This window comes from Nerophis lumbriciformis, linkage group LG04 (assembly GCF_033978685.3).
Source record: "Nerophis lumbriciformis linkage group LG04, RoL_Nlum_v2.1, whole genome shotgun sequence".
NCBI classification, from domain to species: domain Eukaryota; kingdom Metazoa; phylum Chordata; class Actinopteri; order Syngnathiformes; family Syngnathidae; genus Nerophis; species Nerophis lumbriciformis.
The window spans coordinates 54,532,501-54,557,500 of NC_084551.2; the positions used below are offsets into that span (position 1 = coordinate 54,532,501).

Consider the following 25,000-nt stretch of genomic DNA (forward strand, 5'->3'; position numbering starts at 1 on the left):
GAAGACAAGAATATAAGTTGGTGTATTACCTGATTCTGATGACTTGCATTGATTGTAATCAGACAGTAGTGCTGACAAACGTCCACGTTTTCAAATGGAGGAGAAAAAAAGTTCCTCCTTTCTGTCTAATACCACATGAAAGTGGTTGGTTTTTGGCATCTTATATGTCCAGCTTCCATATTCGTTTTTATACACTTTACAAGAAATACATTGGCGGCAAACTCCGTAGCTTGCTAGCTTGTTTGCGCAGGCTTTCGGAGACTCTTATTTTGAAAGCGCAGACGCGATGGAGCGGCACTTTTATTGTGAAGACAGGAACTGTGCAGTCAGTCTTTAGGCTTTTGACGGGGTGTACGGTTGAAATGAAAAATGGTCTTTTTTCCTTCACACTTTTGATTGATTGATTGGAACTTTTATTAGTAGATTGCACAGTACAGTGCATATTCCGTACAATTGACCACTAAATGGTAACACCCCAATAAGTTTTTCAACTTGTTTAAGTCAGGTCATGTGACCCCTGGCTCTGTTTGATTGGTCCAACGTCACCAGTGACTGCATCTGATTGGTGGAACGGAGTGAACGTCACCAGTGACTGTATTTGTTGAAACGCAGGCACTATGGAGGTCTGTCTGACAGACCAAAACAAACAAAGCGTGCATTAACAGATCGATAAAAATTAGTAGCGAGTAGCGAGCTGAATGTAGATAAAAGTAGCGGAGTAAAAGTAGCGTTTCTTCTCTATAAATATACTCAAGTAAAAGTAAAAGTATGTTGCATTAAAACTACTCTTAGAAGTACAATTTATCCCAAAAGTTACTCAAGTAGATGTAACGGAGTAAATGTAGCGCGTTACTACCCACCTCTGGCAATGAATAACACGGAATTCATGATGTCAAGCACCTGAGGGGAGAGTGGATCGTGAGATGGACGGGCGGATCGGTACGGCGTCTGCAGTAATGCGGACGCTGTATAGGCCCATTGTGGTGAAGAAGGAGCTGAGCCGGAAGGCAAAGCTCTCAATTTGCCGGTCGATCTACGTTCCCATCCTCAGTTGTGGTCATGAGCTTTGGGGTTATGCCCGAAAGGACAAGATCACGGGTACAAGTCTGACTGGTAGGAGATCACGGGGGAAGACCCAGGACACGTTGGGGAGACGAGGTCCTTCGGTTGGCCTGGGAACGCCTCGAGATCCCCCGGGAGGAGCTGGACTAGGTGGCTTGGGGAGAGCAAATTCTCTCACATATTTTGTTAGACAGTGCTTCTCAATAATTTGTCATGGCCCCTTTGGGCGCATAATATCATTTTTTTATTAAATGTTTCTATTTATCCGTACAAACCACTGTTTGAGTTGCTGACGCCAGTAATTAAAGTCACAGGTCACCTTAAAACCATGTGGTAGACCACGCTAAAAGACGTGGCCAGATTGATACCATCCATCCATCTATCCATTTTCTACCGCTTGTCCCTTTCGGGGTCGCAGGGGGTGCTGAAGCCTATCTCAGCTGCACATGGGCGGAAGGGGTGGTACACCCTGAACAAGTTGCCACCTCATCGCAGGGCCAACACAGATAGACAGACAACATTCACACTCACATTCACACACTAGGGATCATTTAGTGTTGCCAATCAACCTATCCCCAGGTGCATGTTTTTGGAGGTGGGAGGGGCCTATCCCCAGGTGCATGTCTTTGGAGGTGGGAGGGGCCTATGCCCAGGTGCATGTTTTTGGAGGTGGGAGGGGCCTATCCCCAGGTGCATGTCTTTGGAGGTGGGAGGAGCCTATCCCCAGGTGCATGTCTTTGGAGGTAGGAGGAAGTCGGAGTACCCGGAGGGAACCCACGCAGTCACGGGGAGAACATGCAAACTCCACACAGAAAGATCCTGAGCCCGGGATTGAACTCAGGACTACTCAGGACCTTCGTATTGTGAGGCCCATGCACTAACCCCTGTTCCACCGTGCTGCCAGATTGATACCATGTGACGGACCATTTTAAAATGGACAATTAAATGGTGTGGCCGACCAGATTTGGCCCCCGGGTCTTGAGCTTGACACCCGTGGCTCATCGTAGACTCGGTCTTATATCCTGGTTGAGCTTGCTGATTTATCCGAGCAGTGCTGAAAGCTTGTGTATTGTTCAGGAATTTCAAAAAATACAAAAAAACGCTAGAACTGGAAGTCCCTTGCCTCCCAGGCCTCACCTGCAACACCTCACAGCGCCCCCCCCCCCCACACCTGGGGGGGGGGGGGGCCCTTCCCACTACTTCAGAAAGCACTGACTTGGCTGTCATGATTTGAGTACCTCTAACGCAGTGGCGTAATAACTCAGAGCCGGGCCGGGTAGTCACATCTCGTGCCGGCGACCTAGGTCCGCCGCCCCGTTCAGCACAGTAGCAAAACTCAACGCAGCCGAGAGAGAGAGTACACAACCGCGACGGTTACTCTCGTTTTTTCCTTTTTGTTTGCACTTTGCCATTTCACTTTTCTGTTTACAAACGTTTGTACATGAACTGCCACTCGTGTTAACTTCCGAACTTGTACGCTGTTGACAAGTGACTGATGACCTTGCTGGACGGTTGATGGCCGTCCCCAAAATACACTTGGCAGTAGCAAAACTCAACGCAGCCGAGAGAGAGAGTACACAACCGCGACGGTTACTCTCATTTTTCCTTTTTGTTTGCGCTTTGCCATTTCACTTTTCTGTTTACAAACGTTTGTACATGAACTGCCACTCGTGTTAACTTCCGAGCTTGTACGCTGTTGACAAGTGACTGATGACCTTGCTGGACGGTTGATGGTCGTCCCCAAAATACACTTGCAGATAATATCGTCCATCCACTTGTAAATTTGCGCGTCGCTAAGAAAATTGTGAGCGGTCAAATAAATACAGTCACATCACTACCTTTCATTCAATGTTTTACTCCTACTAAATCACCAAAGTCAGTCTTGTAAAGTTTCTAGCGACCATGACTCAGCCTGACTGGGGCAACGTATCAGCCCGCATTTGTCGGCTTTTTTTTATTGGTGGTGTTCGGAATACAACTGCTCGCATGATCCGAGTTCCTCCAAGCCAGAATCATGGGAGAAGCCCACTCTCCCCAGCCCGGAGACGGGGGGAGAGTGGGCTACAAGATGTATCAAAGTGAATAAATTGCGACCTCTCCAGGGTGTACCCTGCTAGGTAACAATGGATGGATGGCATACTTGCCAACCCTCCCGGATTTTCCGGGAGACTCCCGAAATTCAGCACCTCTCCCGAAAACCTCCTGGAAGAAATTTTCTCCCGAAAATCTCCCGGAATTCAGCCGGAGCTGGAGGCCACGCCCCCTCCAGCTCCATGCGGACCTGAGTCCAGTGTGCGCACACAAGGAGACGAAGCAGAAGAACGAGACCATAGTCTAAGAGCGCAGGGGAGACACTTCTCCAGGGCCGATGTATGCTCGGGGCAACACCCTTCACTTTACCCGGCAGTGGGTCTCCACAGCGGACGACTTTAGGGTGAATGATGAGTCCAGCGATTAGTTGCAAATCTTGCTTTATTGATTGCTTGCACACAGCCAATCCAACACAAAACCAACTAGTCCCTCCCCGCACTCAAGCTATGCTCCCTCTCTTCTCTCGCCCACACACTCACTGACGTCACTCACCTCACATGCTGTCACCTATTAAAGGGCCACACACACACATACTCTACTCTCATAACACACAGTACAGTTAGTAGAACAACTGTGTTTTCATTAGTGTATTTGATAGGTGCCATTGCCCCGGAATTGTATTGCATTGTACTTTCAAGTACAACAATGAGTAGATGAGTGTTATGTGTGAGTATATGTGTAAATAAATGAACACTGAAATTCAAGTATTTCTTTTATTTATATATATAATAAAATAAATAAATATATATATATAGCTAGAATTCACTGAAAGTCAAGTATTTCATACATATATATATATACATATATGAATGAAATACTCCAGTTGGTGAATTCTAGCTGTAAATATACTCCTCCCCTCTTGACCACGCCCCCAACCACGCCCCCCGCCCCAACCACGCCCCGTTCCACCCCCGACCACGCCCCCACCCCCCACCTCCCGAAATCGCAGGTCTCAAGGTTGGCAAGTATGATGGATGGAAGCTTGGACAACCTGCCTAGAACCTGCCCTTGTGTGGTGTTCGGGTCTGTGGGACCTGTTTTCATTTTTTATTAGAAGAAAAATGACACAATTAATTAATTTTTCAAACTGAGATTCACTGACTTTGGCTCATTTTCTGTGAAGAACATAGATCAGAATACATATTTAATGACCACACACCATACACCCCCCCTACACATTTCTATTACATATAAGATGTCCGGGTCCACTGGACCCGGGGCTAATAGAAGTGTGGGAATTGATGTTCCCCCCCATACCCCCCCCCCCCCCCCCCTCACACACACACACACACACACACACACACACACACACACAGAGCAGGCTTAGACAGGAGGAGGACAGAGTGTAGGTACACAGAACATCAGAGGGTCAAATGTGCGAGAAAATGAGAGCGGACAGTGTTGACAAACAATGTTGCAACCTTGTGTGAAAAGCTCAGGAGCAGAAACACAAAAGAAGAATCCCTGTGGGATGCAGAAACTGCCAGATTCATTTGTCCGTGCAACGTTCATATTGTTGTTACTCAGCCAGCGTTTGTGGGTCTGATGGACCCGTTGCATTTTGTGGCTTTTAATGTCTCACAATCAAACACTTTTATGTTAAGATAATGAACAGATGTTTATTGGGATAAGGTAAACATCTGTTCAGCATTTTAACATAAAAGTGTTTACGAAGGTCCTGAGTAGTCCTGGGTTCAATCCCGGGCTCTGAATCTTTCTGTATGGAGTTTGCATGTTCTACCCGTGGCTGCGTGGGTTCCCTCCGGGTACTCCGTCTTCCTCCCACCTCCAAAGACATGCACCTGGGGATAGGTTGATTGGCAACACTAAATGATCCCTAGTGTGTGAATGTTGTCTGTCTGTCTGTGTTGGCCCTGTGAGGAGGTGGCGACTTGTCCAGGGTGAACCCCGCATTCCGCCCGATTGTAGCTGAGATAGCAACCGCAACCCCAAAAGGGACAAGCGGTAGAAAATGGATGGGTGGATGGTGTTTGATTGTGAGGCATTAAAAGCCACAAAATGCAACGGGTCCATCAGACCCACAAACGCTGGCTGAGTAACAACAATATGAACATTACACAAGGGTTAATGTTTGTTTCCTGTGTTAGATGGAGGGCTCTGGTAGTCCGCGTGTCAGAAAACTCCCTTTCCCTGTCGGTCTTTGGATCAATTCCCCCAGGAAGCATTTTGCAAAGCTGGGGCGTCGTTGGCCCAGTGCTGTCTCTGTCAAGTAAGCGGAGCCCTACCCAACTCGTCTGTTTTATCCGGAGCCTGGTGCTTGTCAGTCATGATTCACAGCTTCTACTTCCCTGCAGGTCGACCACCAGCTCCGACGCGACCTCGCTTCACGAGGCCCCTTCCTCGTCCCTGTCTAACTCCACTCCCTCCCTGGCTTCCCTCAACCCGTCGCCGTCTCCTTCCCCGGCCTTCCTGAGGCCGCGACCAGCCGGGCCCCAGTCGCGCACCAAGCGCCTTTCCCATCTCTTCCTGCGAGGGCGCTCCAACAGCGACCGGGAGCGGGCGCTGGGGGAGAAGGAGAGGGAGGTCTGGGCCTCGTCCTCCCACCACTATGTGCCCCCGGTCTCCTCCTCCGCTCCGGGCCTGATCAAGATCTACGGGGATGCGCTCTCCAGCGGAGCAAACTACCGCTCCCTGCTGGCCAACGTTCACTCGACAGCCCGGCAACTCATCGCTCAGGTCATCACCCGCTACACGGAGCGAGAGAGGGATGAGACCGACGACGCAGGTAGAGTCCTGCTATGACTTGGACATGACATCATGTAAACACCTTCTCTACCCTTCCTCCATTACCTCCTAGTTCTTCAGAAGCACATCCCCGAGGACTTCCTGTTGTGCGACGTCATCGGAAAGCCCATCCAGCAGCCAGATGGGGCGATCAAGTGGGAGACGGAGTGTCGGCGAAGCGTAGCCCTGTGGGAACGCCCCTTGTTGTTAGCGGACATGTGGCGGCCCAAGGACGGACTGGAGCGGCGCTTTGAAATCCAGAGGAAGGACGACTACGAGCGGGAGGAACGGGAGCGGGAGAAGGAGCGGGAGCGGGAGCGGGCGAGCGACAGCCATCAAGGTAGGCGGAAAAAAAAACCTTCCGCGGGTGACGCAACCTCACGCTCGCTTCGTCTGGCCGGCAGGTGTGCGCTGGCGGCGCAGCAGGATGTCGTCAGGGGGCGAGGCGGAGGAAGGCGAGCGTGGCCACCGGGGGAGGAACACGGAGCTGAGGCGGAGCATCAGTGACATGAACCTCAGCCTGAGGCGCCGCCAAGGCAACCACGTGACCGACGAGCCGCGCGGAAGTCGCAGCCGGCCCAGCAACAACGGCGCCGTGCAGGACCGGAAAAACATTGTGAGCATGATCAACACGCAGCAAGAAGAGGTGAGGAAGATACCGATCCCAAGGATCTGATCCACTAAGATCTAAATAGTAAATAGTGAGTACAAAGTACACTGGGCGTTACCGGCATACTTGCCAACCTTGAGACATCAGAATTTGTGAGATGGGGGGGGGGAGGCGGGGTAGAGGTAGGCGGGGTTGGGAGGGGCGGTTTTTGGTGGTAGCGGGGGTGTATATTGCATACTTGTTAACCCTCCCGATTTTTCCGAGAGACTCCCGAATTTCAGTGCCTCTCCCGAAAATCTCCTGGGGCAACCATTCTCCCGAATTTCTCCCGATACCCACCCGGACAACAATATTGAGGGCGTGCCGTAACGGCACTGCCTTTAGCGTCCTCTACAACCTGTCGTCGCGTCCGCTTTTTCTCGATACAAAGAGCGTGTCGGCCCAGTCACATGTTGTATGCGGCTTCAACAGACACACGTAGGTGATTGCAAGGCATGCTTGGTTAACAGCCATACAGGTCACACTGAGGGTGGCCGCATAAACAACTTTAATACTGTTGCAAATATGCGCCACACTGTGAACCCACACCAAACAAACATTTCGGGAGAACATCCGCACCGTAAGACAACATAAACACAACAGAACAAATACCCAGAATCCTTGGCAGCCCTAACCCCCCAGCCATCTCCCGAATTCGGAGGTCTCAAGGTTGGCAAGTATGGTATATTGCAGCGTCCCGGAAGAGTTAGTGCTGCAAGGGGTTCTGCATATTTGTTCTGTTATGTTTATGTTGTGTTACGGTGCGGATGTTCTCCCGAAATGTGTTTGTCATTCTTGTTGGGTGTGGGTTCACAGTGTGGCGCATATTTGTAACAGTGTTAAAGTTGTTTATACGGCCACCCTCAGTGTGACCTGTATGGCTGTTGATCAAGTATGCTATGCATTCACTTATGTGTGTGTGTAAAAGCCGCATATATTATGTGACTATGGAGGAAAAGCGGACGTGACGACAGATTGTAGAGGACGTTAAAGGCAGTGCCTTTAAGGCATGCCACCAATATTGTTGTCCGGGTGGAAATCCGGAGAAATTTGGTAGAATGGTTGCCCCGGGAGATTTTCGGGAGGGGCACTGAAATTCGTGAGTCTGAGGGTTGGCAAGTATGGTTACAGGTGATTTACTAAAACTGTGTACAACTGGCAACAAGTACAAAAGTGGCGCAGACCGCCATATTGAAATGAGGATTTTGTGTGTATTAGCTGCAGTCACCATGGAAACACTCATTTACGGCACATCATGCACCAACCTCTGCTGCTTTGTAATGTTGCTGATCACGCGGCACACAAATATAATACAGTAGGCACCACATTTTCTGGACTACCAGAAGCTCCCGCAGTGTGATTCACAGCACAACCTACTTTTAAGCCCGCCAAAGGTGCGCTCTGGGACTTATAATAATAATAATAATAATAATAATAATAATAATAATAATAATAATAATAATAGATTTTATTTGTAAAAAAGCACTCTACATTGAGCAAACAACTTCAAAGTGCTACAGTGTAAAATAATAATAATAATAATAATAATAATAATAATATAAAAATAAAAAAATATAAAAACTAGAACAGCCTAATAGCCAAAACTAGTATGCATATATCTATAAAAAGGCTTTTTTTTTAATATATATATTTTTTTTTTAAATAAGGGTTTTTAAGCCTTTTTTTAAAGCATCCACAGTCTGTGGTGCCCTCAGGTGGTCAGGGAGAACGTTCCACAGACTGGGAGCGGCTGAGCAGAAAGCCTTTATATAGACTTTAGATAGCTTTGTCCTCGGAGGTTGGAGGAGGTTAGCCTGTCCGGAGCGGAGGTGTCGTGTGGAGGATTTGGGGGTGAGTAGTTCTTTGAGGTAGAGGGGGGCATTTCCATGGAAGCACTGGTGGCCTAGTGGTTAGAGTGTCCGCCTGCCGAGTCATACCAAAGACAATAAAAATGAGACCCATTCCCTCCCTGCTTGGCACTCAGCATTAAGGGTTGGAATTGGGGGTTAAATCACCAAAAATGATTCCCGGGCGCGGCCACCGCTGCTGCTCACTGCTCCCCTCACCTCCCAGGGGGTGATCAAGGGTGATGGGTCAAATGCAGAGAATAACTTCGCCACACCTAGTGTGTGTGTGTGACAATCATTGGTACTTTAACTTTAACTTTTAGTAGGGAGACTTCATGTTCAATCCTGAGTGGAACATGGTGCGGTGCAGTGATCCAGACACATGAAAATGCATGTTGCAATGAGTTTTTTCATATAATAATAATGATATTTATCCTATATGAAAAAAACAATGCTTTAAAAAAAAAACGCCACCCCCCATATTAACGTCATAGTTAATATTGTAAATGTGTGTAAATGTGTGATTGTAAAATATTTTGATGGAGAGAGGAGGTGATGTTCATATAATGTCAATATTCAGTGTTTTATCCTTCATAGTTAATATTGTAAATGTGTGATTGTAAAATATGTCGATGTAGAGGTGGGGTGACGTTCATATGTTGTCAATATTCAGTGTTTTATCCTTCATAGTTAATATTGTAAATTTGTGATTGTAAAATATTTTGATGGAGGGGGGGGGGTGACGTTTATATGTTGTCAATATTCAGTGTTTTATCTTTCATAGTTAATATTGTAAATGTGTGATTGTAAAATATTTTGATGTAGAGGGGGGGTGACGTTCATATGTTGTCAATATTCAGTGTTGTATCCTTCATAGTTAATATTGTAAATGTGTGTAAATGTGTGATTGTAAAGTATTTTGATGTAGAGGGGGGGTGACGTTTATATGTTGTCAATATTCAGTGTTGTATCCTTCATAGTTAATATTGTAAATGTGTGATTGTAAAATATTTTGATGTAGAGGGGGGGTGACGTTCATATTTTGTCAATATTCAGTGTTTTATCCTTCATAGTTAATATTGTAAATCTGTGTAAATGTGTGATTGTAAAATATTTTGATGTAGAGGGAGGGTGACGTTTATATGTTGTCAATATTCAGTGTTTTATCCTTCATTGTTAATATTGTAAATGTGTGTAAATGTGTGATTGTAAAATATTTTGATGTAGAGGGATGGTGACGTTTATATGTTTTCAATATTCAGTGTTTTATCCTTCATAGCTAATATTGTAAATGTGTGATTGTAAAATAGTTTGATGGAGAGGGGGGGGGGGGGTGACGTTCATATTTTGTCATTATTCAGTGTTTTATCCTTAATAGTTAATATTGTAAATGTGTGATTGTAAAATAGTTTGATGGAGAGGGGGGGTGACGTTCATATTTTGTCAATATTCAGTGTTTTATTCTTCATAGTTAATATTGTAAATGTGTAATTGTAAAATATGTCGGTGTAGAGGGGGGGTGATGTTCATATGTTGTCAATATTCAATGTTATATCCTTCATAGTTAATATTGTAAATGTGTGTAAATGTGTGATTGTAAAATATGTCGATGTAGGGGGGGGGGGGGGGGGGGACGTTTATATGTTGTCAATATTCAGTGTTTTATCCTTCATAGTTAATATTGTAAATGTGTGATTGTAAAATATGTCGATGTAGAGGGGGGGTGACGTGCATATGTTGTCAATATTCAGTGTTTTATCCTTCATAGTTAATATTGTAAATGTGTGATTGTAAAATATGTCGATGTAGAGGGGGGTGACGTGCATATGTTGTCAATATTCAGTGTTTTATCCTTCGTAGTTAATATTGTAAATCACACAATCTTTATTTTCATGTACATTCTAGGTGTCTCATTCAGTGCAAAAATGTTAAATTCCATTCCATTTTTTGTCATAATGTTTTAGCATTCAATCAGACATTATTGAGAGGTTTTGTATTAGTGTTCCTAAAAATAAGTATATATAGAAGTGCTCCAATCACTCTATCACAAAAAAATAAGAGTTGTAGAGGGATATCACCACATGGGCTCAGGTACACTTCAGAAAACCACTGTCAGTAACTACATTTGGTCACTACATGTGTAAGTGCAAGTTAAAACTCTACTATGCAAAGCGAAAGCCATTTATCAACAACACCCAGAAACGCCGCCGGCAAGTTTCACTGCAATAAGGCGCTTTTGGTAGCCATCCACAAGCTTCTGCTTGAATTTTTGACCACTCCTCTTGACAAAATTGGTGCAGTTCAGCTAAATGTGTTGGTTTTCTGACATGGACTTGTTTCTTCAGTATTGTCCACACGTTTAAGTTAGGACTTTGGGAAGGCCATTCTAAAACGTTCATTCTAGCCTGATTTAGCCTGTTTTGACGTGTGTTTGGGGTCATTGTCCTGTTGGAACACCCAACTGCGCCCAAGACCCATCCTCCGGGCTGATGATTTTAGCTTGTCCTGAAGAATTTGGAGGTAATCCTCCTTTTTCATTGTCCCATTTACTCTCTGTAAAGCACCAGTTCCATTGGCAGCAAAACAGGCCCAGAGCATAATACTATCACCACCATGCTTGACGGTGGGCATGGTGTTCCTTTTCTCCTCCAAACATATTGCTGGGTATTGTGGCTAAACAGCTCGATTTTTGTTTCATCTTACCATCACATGGACAAAGATAAAACCTTCTGGAGGAAGGTTCTGGGGTCAGATGAAACAAAAAGAGAGCTGTTTGGCCACAATACCCAGCAATATGTTTGGAAGAGAAAAGGTGAGGCCTTTAAAACACCATCCCTACCGTCAAGCATGGTGGTGGCAGATTCGGTCACATTTTCAGTAGACCCATAATAAATACGTAAAAGCTCCAAACTTCATGAATGTTTTTTGTGACAGTCAGTAACTACAGTTGGTCGCTACATCTGTAAGTGCAAGTTAAAACTCTACTATGCAAAGCGAAAGTCATTTATCAACAACACCCAGAAACGCCGCTCCTCTTGACAAAATTGGTGCAGTTCAACTAAATGTGTTGGTTTTCTGACACGGACTTGTTTCTTCAGCATTGTCCACATGTTTAAGTCAGGACTTTGGGAAGGCCATCCTAAAACCTTCATTCTAGCCTGATTTAGCCATTCCTTTACCACTTTGGACGTCATTGTCCTGTTGGAACACCCGACTGCGCCCAAGACCCAACCTCGGGGCTGATGATTTTAGTTTGTCCTGAAGAATTTGGAGATTTCATTGTCCCATTTACTCTCTGTAAAGCACCAGTTCCATTGGCAGCAAAACAGGCCCAGAGCAGAATACTACCACCACCATGCTTGACGGTAGGCATGGCGTTCCTTTTCAATTTTTGTTTCATCTTACCATCACATGGACAAAGATAAAACCTTCTGGAGGAAAGTTCTGTGGTCAGATGGAACAAAAACTGAGCTGTTTGGCCACAATACCCAGCAATATGTTTGGAAGAGAACAGGTGAGGCCTTTAATCCCAGGAACACCATGCCTACCGCCAAGCATGGTGGTGGCACATTTTCAGTAGACCCATAATAAATTTGTAAAAGAACCAAACTTCATGAATGTTTTTTGTGACAGTCAGTAACTACAGTTGGTCGCTACATGTGTAAGTGCAAGTTAAAACTCTACCATGCAAAGCGAAAGCCATTTATCAACAACACCCAGAAACGCCGCCGGCAAGTTTCACTGCAATAAGGCGTTTTTGGTAGCCATCCACAAGCTTTTGCATGGATTTTTGACCACTCCTCTTGACAAAATTGGTGCAGTTCAGCTAAATGTGTTGGTTTTCTGACATGGACTTGTTTCTTCAGCATTGTCCACACGTTTAAGTTAGGACTTTGGGAAGGCCATTCCAAAACCTTCATTCTAGCCTGTTGGAACACCCAACTGCGCCCAAGACCCAACCTCCGGGCTGATGATTTTAGCTTGTCCTGAAGAATTTGGAGATTTCATTGTCCCATTTACTCTCTGTAAAGCACCAGTTCCATTGGCAGCAAAACAGGCCCAGAGCAGAATACTACCACCACCATGCTTGACGTTAGGAATGGCGTTCCTTTTCAATTTTTTGTTTCATCTTACCATCACATGGACAAAGATAAGACCTTCTGGAGGAAAGTTCTGTTGTCAGATGAAACAAAAGATTTAGCTGTTTGGTCACAATACCCAGCAATATGTTGGGAGGAGAACAGGTGAGGCCTTTAATCCCAGGAACACCAAGCCTACCGCCAAGCATGGGGGTGGCACATTTTCAGTAGACCCATAATAACTTTGTAAAAGAACCAAACTTCATGAATGTTTTTTGTGACAGTCAGTAACTACAGTTGGTCGCTACATCTGTAAGTGCAAGTTAAAACTCTACCATGCAAAGCAAAAGCCATTTATCAACAACACCCAGAAACGCTGATGGCAAGTTTCACTGCAATAAGGCGTTTTTGGTAGCCATCCACAAGCTTCTGCATGAATTTTTGACCACTCCTCTTGACAAAATTGGTGCAGTTCAGCTAAATGTGTTGGTTTTCTGACATGGACTTGTTTCTTCTGCATTGTCCACACGTTTAAGTCAGGACTTTGGGAAGGCCATTCCAAAACCTTCATTCTAGCCTGTTGGAACACCCAACTGCGCCCAAGACCCAACCTCCGGGCTGATGATTTTAGCTTGTCCTGAAGAATTTGGAGATTTCATTGTCCCATTTACTCTTTGGAAAGCAGCAGTTCCATTGGCAGCAAAACAGGCCCGGAGCATAAAACTACCACCACCATGCTTGACGGTAGGCATGGCGTTCCTTTTCAATTTTTTTTCATCTTACCATCACATGGACAAAGATAAGACCTTCTGGAGGAAAGTTCTGTGGTCAGATGAAACACAAAATGTAGCTGTTTGGCCACAATACCCAGCAATATGTTTGGAGGAGAACAGGTGAGGCCTTTAATCCCAGGAACACCATGCCTACCGCCAAGCATGGTGGTGGCACATTTTCAGTAGACCCATAATAACTTCGTAAAAGAACCAAACGTCATGAATGTTTTATGTGACAGTCAGTAACTACAGTTCTTCGCTACATGCGTAAGTGCAAGTTAAAACTCTATTATGCAAAGCGAAAGCCATTTATCAACAACACCCGGAAACGCCGCCGGCAAGTTTCACTGCAATAAGGCACTTTTGGTACCCATCCACAAGCTTCTGCTTGAATTTTTGACCACTCCTCTTGACAAAATTGGTGCAGTTCAGCTAAATGTGTTGGTTTTCTGACATTGACTTGTTTCTTCAGCATTGTCCACACGTTTAAGTCAGGACTTTGGGAAGGCCATTCCAAAACCTTCATTCTAGCCTGTTGGAACACCCAACTGCGCCCAAGACCCAACCTCCGGGCTGATGATTTTAGCTTGTCCTGAAGAATTTGGAGATTTCATTGTCCCATTTACTCTCTTTAAAGCACCAGTTCCATTGGCAGCATAATACTACCACCACCATGCTTGACGGTAGGCATGGCGTTCCTTTTCAATTTTTGTTTCATCTTACCATCACATGGACAAAGATAAGACCTTCTGGAGGAAAGTTCTGTGGTCAGATGAAACAAAAACTGAGCTGTTTGGCCAAAATACCCAGCAATATGTTTGGAGGAGAAAAGGAACACCATGCCTACTGCTAAGCATGGTGGTAGCACATTTACTGTAGACCCATGATAAATTCGTAAAAGAACCAAACTTCATGAATGTTTTAGTGATTAACAGGTAGTAAAGGTAGTTCTTCCTGGTTGCCGGTGTTTCGCTGACAGGTCCGAGGCTCCAAAGCGGAGGCGAAGGTGGTCTGGACCAAGCAGCCGCCGGAGGAGGAGCAGGACTACTCCGGCTGTGACCTGGAAACCATGTCCCAGAGTCTGATCCTGCCGCCGACCGACCGGCCCTACTTCCTGCTGCTGCAGGGCTACGACCAGAGCAAGGCAGGTCACATGACACGGCCCACGCAAACATAACCACACCCACGATGACATCACCGGCATGACATCACACCCGCACGCTGCTAATCGCCACCTATCATCTGCCCGGGAGCGGGAGAGTCTAGCGTCTGACTCACAACGTCTGCACAATGACTACACAAACTTCTTGGTGTCGCACAATGACCTCACACAGGTGGCCTTTGTGGCGAGCCGTCGGCGCACTTTGCGGCAGTCAAAGCTATCTGATGGAGGCGTGGCCACTTTGTGTTTGTTGTGCAGGACTTTGTGTTGTACATCATGGCGGCGCACACACACGTGTTTGGGAGGAAGGCCACCGTGAAGGAGCGGGAGAGAGACAGAGAGAGAGAGAGGAAGAGCAAGAAGATCCTGAAGGTGGACACTTTCCTGTCTGCACCCGACCTGCTGGTCAGACACCTGCTGGTGCGCAACCACTCTGCTGCTCCTGGGACACACACCACACCAGGTACACAACACACACACAATGATACACACGTTACACACACACAACACAGTTACGTATACATTCAATTACATACACAACACAATTACATACACATTCAATTACATACACATTACAGTTACACACATAACACAGTTACATACACATTACAGCTACACACACAACACAATTACATACACATTCAATTACATACACATTACAGTTACACACACAACACAGTTACATACATATTACAGTTACACACACAACACAATTACATACACATTACAGTTACACACACAACACAATTACATACACATTCAATTACATAAACATTACAGTTACACACATAACACAGTTACATACACATTACAGTTACACACATAACACAGTTACATACACATTACAGTTACACACAACACAATTACATACACATTACAGTTACACACATAACACAGTTACATACACATTACAGTTACACACAACACAATTACATACACATTACAGTTACACACATAACACAGTTACATACACATTACAGTTACACACATAACACAGTTACATACACATTAGTTACACACAACACAATTACATACACATTCAATTACATACACATTACAGTTACACACATAACACAGTTACATAAACATTACAGTTACACACACAACACAGTTACATACACATTACAGTTACACTCACACAACACAGTTACATACACATTACAGTTACACTCAAAACACAGCTACATACATATTACAGTTACACACAACACAATTACATACACATTCAATTACATACACATTACAGTTACACACATAACACAGTTACATAAACATTACAGTTACACACACAACACAGTTACATACACATTACAGTTATACTCACACAACACAGTTACATACACATTACAGTTACACTCATAACACAGTTGCATACACATTACAGTTACACACAACACAATTACATACACATTCAATTACATACACATTACAGTTACACACATAACACAGTTACATAAACATTACAGTTACACACACAACACAGTTACATACACATTACAGTTACACTCACACAACACAGTTACATACACATTACAGTTACACTCATAACACAGTTGCATACACATTACAGTTACACACAACACAATTACATACACATTCAATTACATACACATTACAGTTACACACATAACACAGTTACATAAACATTACAGTTACACACACAACACAGTTACATACACATTACAGTTACACTCACACAACACAGTTACATACACATTACAGTTACACTCATAACACAGTTGCATACACATTACAGTTACACACAACACAATTACATACACATTCAATTACATACACATTACAGTTACACACATAACACAGTTACATAAACATTACAGTTACACACACAACACAGTTACATACACATTACAGTTACACTCACACAACACAGTTACATACACATTACAGTTACACTCACACAACACAGTTACATACACATTACAGTTACACTCATAACACAGTTGCATACACATTACAGTTACACACACACAACACAGTTACATACACATTACACTTACACACACAACACAGTTACATTACACTTACACACACATAACACAGCTACATACATATTACAGTTACACACACAACACAGTTACATACACATTACACTTACACACACAACACAGTTACATACACATTACAGATACACACAACACAATTACATACACATTCAATTACATACACATTACAGTTACACACATAACACAGTTACATACACAATACCGTTACACACATAAGACAGTTACATACACATTACAGTTACACACACAACAGAATTACATACACATTCAATTACACACACATTACAGTTACACACATAACACAGTTACATACACATTACTGTTACACACACACAACACAGTTACATACACATTACAGTTACACACACAACACAATTACATACACATTCAATTACATACACATTACAGTTACACACATAACACAGTTACATACACATTACAGTTACACACACAACACAGTTACATACACAACACAGTTACATACACATTACAGTAACACACATAACACAGTTACATACACATTACAGTTACACACATACAACACAGTTACATACACAACACAATTACATACACATTCAATTACATACACATTACAGTTACACACATAACACAGTTACATACACATTACAGTTACACACATAACACAGTTACATACAAATTCAATTAAATACACATTACAGTTACACACACAACACAATTACATACACATTCAATTACATACACATTACAGTTACACACATAACACAGTTACATACACTTTACAGTTACACACACACACAACACAGTTACATACACATTACAGTTACACACACAACACAATTACATACACATTCAATTACATACACATTACAGTTACACACATAACACAGTTACATACACATTACAGTTACACACACACAACACAGTTACATACACAACACAGTTACATACACATTACAGTTACACACATAACACAGTTACATACACATTCAATTACATACACATTACAGTTACACACACAACACAATTACATACACTTTCAATTACATACACATTACAGTTACACACACAACACAGCTACATACATATTACAGTTACACACACAACACAATTACATACACATTAAATTACATACACATTACAGTTACACACATAACACAGTTACATACACATTACAGTTACACACACAACACAGATACATGCACATTACAGTTACACTCACACAACACAGTTACATACACATTACAGTTACACTCACACAACACAGCTACATACACATTACACTTACACACACAACACAGTTACATTACACTTACACACACATAACACAGCTACATACTGTACATATTACAGTAACACACATAACACAGTTACATACACATTACAGTTACACCTACACAACACAGTTAGATACATGTTACAGTTACACACACACACAGACACACACACAATGATGCACGCGTTACACTTACACACACAACACAGTTACACACACAGTGCAGTCTCATACACACACACACACACACAGTACAGTTACACACAGAGTACAGTTACACACACAGTACAATTACACACACACACACAGTACAGTTACACACACTGTACAGTCACAACACACACACACACACACACACAAACACACACACACAGTACAGATACACACACACAGTACGCTACACGTAAACACACAGTACATTTGCACACACAATACAGTTGCACACACACACACAGTACAGATACACACACAGTACGTTACACACAAAAACACAGTGCAGTTACACACAGTAGAGTTACACACACAGTACAGTTACACACACACACACACACACACAGAGCAGTTACACACACACAGTACAGTTACACACAGAGCAGTTACACACACACAGTACAGTTACACACAGTAGAGTTACACACACAATACATATACACACAGTACAGTTACACACAGTACAGTTACACACATAATACATATACACACAGTACAGTTACACACACACACACATACACACACACACAGTACAGTTACACACACACAGTACAGTTACACACACACACATACACACACACAGTACAGTTACACACACACAGTAGAGTTACACACACAATACATATACACACAGTACAGTTACACACACAGTACAGTTACACACACACAGTACAATTACACACAGTAGAATTACACACACAATACATATACACACAGTACAGTTACACACACAGTACAGTTACACACACACAGTACAGTTCCACACAGTAGAGTTACACACACAATACATATACACACAGTACAGTTAAACAAACAGTACAGTTACACACAATACATACACACACACACACACACACACACACACACAGTACAGTTACACACACACAGTACAGTTACACACAATAGAGTTACACACAATACAGTTTTCTTGACTCCCCTGATGTGTCCATGTTGTGTCAGCCTTGATACGACCTTTCAGAGGTGGCGACGTCACACACAATGGGGGGGCTCTCTACCGGGAGGCCGTCCTCAAGCCCGGCGACGTCATCGGCCTGGGCAGCCATTTTCTCTTCTTGTACCGTGACCCCCGGGTGACCCCGGCGCCGCCACCGGCGCTGACGCTATCCTGGCGCTCGGACGGCTCGCACCCCTGCTGCGCCTTGGGGCTGGCGGACAAGCAGGAGGCCCTCAGGCAGTACCTGGGCAGCCCGGAGTCCGTTCTGAAGTTTCATCCTCAGCATGCCGACACCTTGATGCAGGTGAGGATTTAAGACACTGATCACCACTTTTTTCCCTTGAATAGTGTTGCTCACCTTCTTTATCAAAGTGCAATGTACAGGGGTATTACTTTCACTTTCAGCCTGCAGAATCATAACAACGCTTGCATCATCTAATTAGCACGCATGCTAACAAGCGCTCGTTGTCATGACGCCATTCTTTTAGGAGATACTGTCCAAAAACACCTCCCCCGACTCCGGAGGCGGGCCTTTGGCGCCGGCGTACCTTCTGTCAATCATGATCGACCACGCCTCCAAGCACCTCGACCCCGCCCTCACGCCCCAGATACTGCTCAAGGCGGCCAATCAGATTAAAGAGATCGTCTGGGTGAGTGGAGGCAAACTGGTCATGTGACTTTGTGGAAACGTCGCCGCGTGTTCGCCTGGCATTTTCCCAGAATGCACTGCCTGGGGGGTGGGGGGCTGTTAGCTCCTCCATGTCAATAAATAAATCAATCAATCAATCAATGTTTACTTATATAGCCCTAAATCACGAGTATAATAATAATAATAATAATAATCATCACCCTTGCAACAAGTTAACTATATATATTTTTCCATGTATTATTATCACTGGAGAAGTAGGAGAAGACAAGAAGGCACAAGGAACAAGTGATGAATTACAATTGAAATTGAATACATATACTGTGTTAATATAAGTGTCATTGATTAATTTAATTTAACATTATATTATATTATTTAAATATCTTATTGAATTATTCAAATTTTCAATCATTAAAAAAAAAAATTATGGTTTAATTATTTAACAATTTAATTAAGGATTTTGTGGTTTAATCGATCAAATGAAACACATATTAAAGAAGATAATTATATGCATAATTAATAATGAATTAAATTGTAAAATACTTAATTAAATAGTGAAATCAATACTAAATTGTAAAATAATTAAATTAGACATTGAAATAATCAATAGTTAAATAAACATAATGTTGACAATAAATAAGATAATGACACATTAAATAGTACCTTTTCCATTCCAATTTTAAGCAATTAATGATTTATTTTTATCGGATCTATTTACGTAATTACAATTTTGTTCGATTAATGACCCATTTAAGTAATTATTTTAAGATGTATTTATTTCATTCATTCATTCATTCATTCATTCATTCATTATATTAATGTATTTAAATATCTTATTGAATTATTCAAATTTTCAATCATTTTTTTTTTTAAATAATGGTTTAATTATTTAACAATTTAATTAAGGATTTTGTGGTTTAATCGATCAAATGAAACACATATTAAAGAAGATAATTATATGCATAATTAATAATTAATTAAATTGTAAAAAAAACTTAATTAAATAGTGAAATAAATACTAAATTGTAAAATAATTAAATTAGACATTGAAATAATCAATAGTTAAATAAACATAATGTTGACAATAAATAAGATAATGACACATTAAATAGTACCTTTTCCATTCCAATTTTAAGCAATTAATGATTTATTTTTATCGGATCTATTTACGAAATTGCAATTTAATTCGATTAATGACCCATTTAAGTAATTATTTTAAGATGTATTTATTTATTTCATTTATTCATTCATTCATTCATTATATTAATGTATTTAAATATCTTATTGAATTATTCACATTTTCAATCATTTAAAAAAAAAATGATGGTTTAATTATTTAACAATTTAATTAAGGATTTTGTGGTTTAATCGATCAAATGAAACACATATTAAAGAAGATAATTATATGCACAATTAATAATGAATTAAATTGTAAAATACTTAATTAAATAGTGAAATAAATACTAAATTGTAAAATAATTAAATTAGACATTGAAATAATCAATAGTTAAATAAACATAATGTTGACAATAAATAAGATAATGACACGTTAAATAGTACCTTTTCCATTCCAATTTTAAGCAATTAATGATTTATTTCTATCGGATCTATTTACGTAATTGCAATTTTATTCGATTAATGACCCATTTAAATAATTATTTTAAGATGTATTTATTTATTTCATTCATTTGCATTTGACTCGTCATACTATACCACACATGTTCATAAAATAAACATACATAATTAATACATAATTTTAAAAAATCTGAAAATACATAAATATTACAAACAAAATTATATTTGAATCGTAAAATAAATGATTAAATGATGTATTTAATACATGTTGTTTAAATGATTAATTCAATAGCGACATGATTATTTAAATATTTCAAGAAATATAATATTCCATTGAATTAGTCATTGAAAACACATTAATTTGTTCAAAGAGGCAGGAGTTTGTTGTGATTTTAGGATGCAGACGAACTTGCAGTGGAAAAATGTATTATTTATTGATAAAACAAACAAAAAACGAGAGCAAAACCAAACAACATGTAAATCACTTACAGGAAATGTGGAGCAGATGGCGTCCACAAAGTACAAGTGATGAGAGAATGGATAACAATGTCCCGACAATGAAGGGAGGTAATTGTTATATATTGTATATATGATATATACATAATATAATATATCAGTATATATAATATACTGTACATATATTATGTAAATATTACGTATATATGTTATATTTTATATCACTATATTTAGTCTATTTATACCTGCATTGTCCTTTCCATCCTTACACTTTCCATCATTGTAACTGAGCTACTGTGTTGAACAATTTCCCTTGTGGATCAGTAAAGTTTGTCTCTAAGTCTAAAAGGATCAACCTAAATAGTCTTGATTGCAAACAGGTGAGGGGAAAGAAGTGAAGCAGCCAGGGGAAAACACCGACAAAACCGTAAAAAGCCTGCCAAAATAAAAGCACAGGAGAGGAACTAACACAAAACACAGAAGAACGCTAACAAAACGCAACATAAATCATACTATACTATACTTGTTCACAAAATAAATATGCATTCCATAATTGTGAAAATAGTAAAAACATAATTAAATACTTCCGAAAAATTAATATTTTAATTGTGAAATAAATACAAAAAATTACGAATAATTAAGTGATTGTTGAAATGATTACTCAACTAGTTAAATACAAATAATTTTACATGGAATTAATTAATAAAAACACATTTATTCCTTTAGTCCTCGTCAACAAGCTTCTTCTTCATGAGCGCCATTTTAGACCCCAATAAACTCCATTTAACTGGACTAGGACTGTGTTGTTTACTTGAGTCATATCGCCATCATAGTGCAGTCTACACGTATCTCTTATGTTTGACTGCCATCTACTGGTCACACTTTTCATTACACCATGTACCAAATAAAATAGCTTTGTGGTCGGTAAGCAAAACCAGAAGTATTTGTGTTGTTTACTTGAGTCATATTGCCATCATAGTGCAGCCTACACGGATCTCTTATGTGTTACTGCCATCTACTGGTCACACTTATCATTACACCATGTGCTAAATAAAATAGCTTCGAGGTTGGTAAGCAAAACCAGAAGTATTCGTGTTGTTTACTTGATTCATATTGCCATCATAGTGCAGCCTACACGTATCTCTTATGTGTGACTGCCATCTACTGGTCACACTTATCATTACACCATGTGCCAAATAAAATAGCTTCGAGGTTGGTAAGCAAAACCAGAAGTATTCGTGTTGTTTACTTGAGTCATATTGCCATCATAGTGCAGCCTACCCGTATCTCTTATGTGTTACTGCCATCTACTGGTCACACTTATTATTACACCATGTGCCAAATAAAATAGCTTTGAGGTCGGTAAGCAAAACCAGAAGTATTCGTGTTGTTTACTTGAGTCATATTGCCATCATAGTGCAGCCTACACGTATCTCTTATGTGTGACTGCCATCTACTGGTCACACTTATCATTACACCATGTGCCAAATAAAATAGCTTCGAGGTCGGTATGCAAAACCAGAAGTATTTGTGTTGTTTACTTGAGTCATATCGCTATCATAGTGCAGTCTACACATATCTCTTATAATTGACTGCCATCTACTGGTCACACTTATCATTACACCATGTGCCAAATAAAATAGCTTTGAGATCGGTAAACAAAACCAGAAGCATTTGTGTTGTTTACTTGAGTCATATTGCCATCATAGTGCAGCCTACACGTATCTCTTATGTGTGACTGCCATCTACTGGTCACACTCATCATTACACCATGTGCCAAATAAAATAGCTTCGAGGTCGGTAAGCAAAACCAGAAGTATTCGTGTTGTTTACTTGAGTCATATTGCCATCATAGTGCAGCCTACACGTATCGCTTATGTGTGACTGCCATCTACTGGTCACACTTATCATTACACCACGTGCCAAATAAAATAGCTTTGTGGTCGATAAGCAAAACCAGAAGTATTCGTGTTGTTTACTTGAGTCATATTGCCATCATAGTGCAGCCTACACGTATCGCTTATGTGTTACTGCCATCTACTGGTCACACTTATCTTTACACCACGTGCCAAATAAAATAGCTTTGTGGTCGATAAGCAAAACCAGAAGTATTCGTGTTGTTTACTTGAGTCATATTGCCATCATAGTGCAGCCTACACGTATCCTTATGTGTGACTGCAATCTACTGGTCACACTTATCAATACACCATGTGCCAAATAAAATAGCTTCGAGGTCGGTAAGCAAAACCAGAAGTATTCGTGTTGTTTACTTGAGTCATATCGGCATCATAGTGCGGTCTACACGTATCTCTTATGTTTGGCTGCCATCTACTGGTCACACTTTTTATTACACCATGTACCAAATAAAATAGCTTTGTGGTCGGTAAGCAAAACCAGAAGTATTTGTGTTGTTTACTTGAGTCATATTGCCATCATAGTGCAGCCTACACGTATCTCTTATGTGTGACTGCCATCTACTGGTCACACTTATCATTACACCATGTGCCAAATAAAATAGCTTCGAGGTCGGTAAGCAAAACCAGAAGTATTCGTGTTGTTTACTTGAGTCATATCGCCATCATAGTGCAGCCTACACGTATCTCTTATGTGTGACTGCCATCTACAGGTCACACTTTTCATTACACCATGTACCAAATAAAATAGCTTCGAGGTCGGTAAGCAAAACCAGAAGTATTCGTGTTGTTTACTTGAGTCATATCGCCATCATAGTGCAGCCTACAAGTATTTCTTATGTGTGACTGCCATCTACTGGTCACACTTATCATTACACCATGTGCCAAATAAAATAGCTTTGAGGTTGGTAAGCAAAACCAGAAGTATTCGTGTTGTATACTTGAGTCATATCGCCATCATTGTGCAGCCTACACGTATTTCTTATGTGTGACTGCCATCTACTGGTCACACTTATCATTACACCATGTGCCAAATAAAATAGCTTCGAGGTCGGCAAGCAAAAACAGATTTATTCCGTACATTAGGTGCACTGGGTTATAAGGCGCACTGTCGGGTTTTGAGGGGGGAAAAGGATTTTAAGTGCGTCTTATAGTCCGGAAAATACAATATTCTTCCCCACTTTGAGTCTTTTTAGTCCAACTGTAAAGTTTGGGGACAGGGCGCAGACAGACGCGTGCTCTCCACTGAGGCCTGGCTGATGTCACGTCCCAGTCCCCCCCCACCCCCCCCTCAAAATGGAAAATGTGCCGTAATAGTCCCGGTGCTCGCACGCTTCCCCCCTCCCCGCCTCCGCACTAACCAGAGATGTCTCTCTCTCCTCTTCTGTCTCCAACTCTGGCTGCAGGAAAACATTAAGGAATTCGGGGACAAGCATCCCACGCAAAAGTAAGAGCATTTTTTGTCCTGGCGTCATGTTTACTTTGCGGCCCCGGCCGTTTGTCCTCCGCTGCTGTTATGTCTGCGCGGCATTTTTGTGGCGCGATGAAAGCGGAGTTG

At 41.6% G+C, this 25,000-nt stretch overlaps 1 protein-coding gene across 2 annotated transcripts in view; it reads left to right on the plus strand.

Moving 5' to 3' along the window:
- Nucleotides 1–25,000, plus strand: part of rasip1 (Ras interacting protein 1) — a 38,009-nt gene that overhangs the window by 5,028 nt on the left and 7,981 nt on the right. For both annotated transcript variants that reach the window (XM_061945980.2, XM_061945989.2), the window contains exons 2-10: nucleotides 5,262–5,383; nucleotides 5,469–5,899; nucleotides 5,972–6,238; nucleotides 6,303–6,544; nucleotides 14,226–14,390; nucleotides 14,667–14,871; nucleotides 18,858–19,156; nucleotides 19,341–19,502; nucleotides 24,849–24,889. In XM_061945980.2, coding sequence (XP_061801964.1) covers nucleotides 5,262–5,383; nucleotides 5,469–5,899; nucleotides 5,972–6,238; nucleotides 6,303–6,544; nucleotides 14,226–14,390; nucleotides 14,667–14,871; nucleotides 18,858–19,156; nucleotides 19,341–19,502; nucleotides 24,849–24,889 — 1,934 coding nt within the window. The remainder of the gene's footprint in view (nucleotides 1–5,261; nucleotides 5,384–5,468; nucleotides 5,900–5,971; nucleotides 6,239–6,302; nucleotides 6,545–14,225; nucleotides 14,391–14,666; nucleotides 14,872–18,857; nucleotides 19,157–19,340; nucleotides 19,503–24,848; nucleotides 24,890–25,000) is intronic.